General features: G+C 39.4%; 1 protein-coding gene across 1 annotated transcript in view; it reads right to left on the bottom strand.

Moving 5' to 3' along the window:
• Positions 1 to 3,916, bottom strand: part of LOC119836369 — a 31,502-nt gene that overhangs the window by 3,452 nt on the left and 24,134 nt on the right. The window contains exons 25-27 of the mRNA XM_038361673.1: positions 3,693 to 3,776; positions 2,847 to 2,952; positions 2,282 to 2,386 (exon numbers count right to left, since the gene is read on the bottom strand). Coding sequence (XP_038217601.1) covers positions 2,282 to 2,386; positions 2,847 to 2,952; positions 3,693 to 3,776 — 295 coding nt within the window. The remainder of the gene's footprint in view (positions 1 to 2,281; positions 2,387 to 2,846; positions 2,953 to 3,692; positions 3,777 to 3,916) is intronic.

Below are 3,916 nucleotides of genomic sequence, written 5' to 3'. Positions count from 1 at the left end.
GTAATCTTTATAATTAAAGTATTTTTATAAGTAAATTCGACTTTTTTTTGGGGCCTCCGGCTGTGTGAAACATAATTCGGGCATACACGCAATGAGTAAAATATCTACACTAATATTATAAAGAGGAAAACTTTGTTTGTTTGTTTGTTTGGTTGTAATGAATAGGCTTAAAAACTACTGGACCGATTTTAAAAATTCTTTCACCATTCGAAAGCTACATTATCCACGAGTAACATAGACTATATTTTATTTTGGAAAAAATAGGGTTCCGTAACATATCTTTATTGAAACATCCAAACCAGTATACCTATAAAGCTGAAGGGTTAGTTAGTTCGTTTGATATTATTTAAACTCAAATATATAACTCTAATCGCAATAATTCAGATATTCAACTGGACAGCTATATATTATAAAGCTGAAGCGTTTGTTCGTTTGTTTGTTTGAACGTGCTAATCTCAGGAACTACCGGTCCGTTTTGAATTCTTTCAGTTTTAGATGCCCTACAATAAAAGTATTGAGGGAGAATTTAGGCTTTATATGTACCACAGGCGAAGCCGGGGCGGACAGTTAGTTAAGTATATATTTTTCTTTAATTAGTTTGTATCTCGTAGGAATATCGGTATTTTCTGTGTTATCCTAGTTGTCCAGCTATCTACGTAACAATTACATTGCAATCGGTTCAGTAGTTTTTGCGTGAAAGAGTAACTAACAAACATTCACACATCTGTTCCAAGCAAATTTAAATAAATTCATCGCCAAATGTGTTGCTAAGCGTAATACTAGAGACCGGCTAAACCAAATCGACTAATGTTTTAAAGTTTTCATCAAGTCCCAAGGGTGATTCTAACGGACGAAGCCGGGGCGGATCGCTAGATCTGGTTATACAATAAAAAATATGTATTACTAGGTTTTGCCCGCTAAATTCGGAGTATTATAATAGATGTTATACATAAAAACCTTTCTTTTGAATCACTATCTATTTAAAAAAAAACCATCAAAATCCGTTGCGCAGTTTTCAAGATTTAAGCATACATACGGACACAGGGACAGAGAAAGCGACTTTGTTTTATACTATGCAGTGATTATTATTATTACGATTAACGAATCGCTAAAAATACAATGGTTTAAGTTATCGCAACTATCATATCTGTCATCTATTATTCCTAATTGAATTCACATGTAGCCAAGGGTTAATCTCTTTATAAAAGTAATTTTAGGAAACGATGCGTTCGCTTGATAAATCTTCATTTCAATTAGCTTTTAATATTAATCGCAATGAATGTGGAAAAAAATAACTAATTGATACCTAGTGGTGGCTATGGTTTAAACGCTACGGTCTGTCTGTCTGTCTGTTTGTTTTTTCTTCACGCTTAAACTGCTTATCCGATTTGGATGCAGTTTTATCTCGAAAATACCACGGGAACGAGTAGTACTATGCGCGGAGAGATAGTAGTATAAGAATGCTACTGTGCTTGTTATGGGGAGTGGAGGAGCCGTACGACCATATCGTTTTCCTAACCCGTCCCAATGTATTCCTTCTCTCCAGTCATCAATCCTTTCCTTATCCCTTGCACCTTAAAAGCGGGCAGCGCATCCGCAGAGGCACTACCTCTGCTCTGTTCACGGGCGGTGGTGATCGCTTACCATCAGGCGGACCACCAGCACGGTTGCCCGATATGACATAAAATAACCCTGAAAGGAGTCGTTAAGTGGATTTCTAACTAAATTAAAATTACATAAATCCATTTTGAAAGAATCATTCCTGTGGTTTCACCCAAAGTGGCCTATATTATGTTATTCCAGTTGTCCAGCTGTCTACTTACCAAATTTCATTGCAATCGGTTGAGCAGTTTTTGCGTGAAAGAGCAACAAACACACACACATCCTTACAAACTTTCGCATTTATAATATTTGTAGGAAGTAGGATAGATAGGATTAGCCAGGAATGGAATACTATGACTAAAAAAAGAACACCTAATATTATAAGTTCCAAGTATTTTCAGCATCTAAGTTAATTAAAATAAATCTAAAAAAAAACACACACATTAATGATCAACTAAATTATCTCACTAGCTTTAAAAATACTGTACATTGAAAAACTATTCAATCCCGGCGATCCCAGTCAGGATCATAAACTCACTCATTGTATTGTCACCGATCCGCGATAAGTGTACAGAGTTTGAGTTCAATCTGTCCGCTTGGAGTGGGGCAACATCGAGTCTAAAGGGGTCCGTTACATACATACAAACGAAAAGCCAATAAAAGTGTTTAAAGAGTATACCTTAGCGAAGGAAACAACAGACACGTCCGTTACTTTGTCGCGATCGATGTTGTTTTCGGCCAAATGTTGTAGAATCCTCTCCGGACTGAGATTCAAACCTTCCACCTGAAATATTAGTTGTGTGAGTCGAGCACGCTTCGGCACGAATTGTGCTAGCTCGTACCGGCAATAACACACACCCACAGGAGAGCGGCGTGAAATAGTAGCATGCTGTGCTTCGTTCGGTGAGTGGGGGAGCCGGAGGCCCATATCCTTTTCCTTCCCCTTCCCAGTCCTCTCCTCTATTCCTCTCGCCAATCCTTTCTTAATCCCTTCCCAATTTAAAGTCGGCAATCCATTTGTAGAAGCATAAGGTCTGTAATCGACTTTACGTCTCTCCAAATGTTCATGGGCGGTGGTAGCGCTTACCATCAGGCGTCCCACATTGCCGACTGTGACAAAAAAAAATGCTACTGTGTTTCGTGCAGTGAGTGCAGGAGCCGGAGGCCCAGGTCCGGGATTCGAACTCGCGTCTTTTTGTCAAACCGTAGCAACGCCTAGCCTCTCGCTAAATAATATGCAATACCTCGATAACAACAAGTTTCCCGGCGGCCAGATGCCTCAGATCGGTTCGCAGACGACACCTGGCGCATCGCTTCGCTCGCGTCGTTCCCGCTCCGCCGACGCGCGAACTGCGTGCATATATTATTTATATTATTCGCTCCGCGGTACATATATAGCCTATATTACTACAGAATTTTTGAATCGGTCCGGTGGTTATATAATGTAACGTTACGTAACGGCAACGGTAACGTTACAAACATACAAAGATCACCTCTGCATAATATTAAAGCGAAAAGGTTACGAACATACGAAAAAATACAATAATTTCCTCTTTATAATATTGTCCGCGACTACTTTGGTTGTCAGGTTTAATATGTTGTTGTTGTTTTTGGTTTAGTCTTTGGGTAGGTGATAGCGTGATATAATGTAGTCTATATGTTGACCCGACCTAATACTAATATTCGTGCAACATGCGAAGAACAATAAAAATCACTTACGAGTTTAGACATACATACAGACAAAATTATAAAAACTATGTTTTTGGCTTCGACATAGACTGTATGTCACGCCCCAAGTATGCTTTAAAAAAATACATTCAATATACATTGTACAGTATCGACTTTCGTAGGATTTTATTATCTACTGGTTGCCCCGCAGTTTCACCCGCGTGAGTCCATATCCCGTAGGAATATCAGGATGAAAAGTTGCCTATACGTTGTCCAGCTGTCTGTCTACGTACCAAATTTCATTGCTAATCGATTCAGCAGTTTTTGCGTGAAAGAGCAACAAACGCACATCTCTCTCACTCACAACGTTTCGCATTTATAATATGAGTAGGAAGTAGGACAGAGTGGTGCAGAGGACGGACCGCCTGAAGGCCAGGCCGCACAGCTCGCAGGCGGCGGCGGGGCGGCTGCGGCCCGCCGCGCACGCGTCCGCGCCGTGCACTTCTCTGAAACGGTTTAAAGAAAAAATAATACAATCTATCTTATACCTTTAAACGAGCAATTCTTGTATATTTATATACTTAGTCTGGCCATAAATACTGTTACACTTAATTATAAAAAAATATTACATTTGAATTTCGAATCT

Source organism: Zerene cesonia, chromosome 24, assembly GCF_012273895.1.
Source record: "Zerene cesonia ecotype Mississippi chromosome 24, Zerene_cesonia_1.1, whole genome shotgun sequence".
Classification (NCBI taxonomy): Eukaryota; Metazoa; Arthropoda; class Insecta; order Lepidoptera; family Pieridae; genus Zerene; species Zerene cesonia.
The sequence above is the reverse complement of the archived record's forward strand: the minus strand, read 5'-3'. Positions and strand labels throughout refer to the sequence as shown.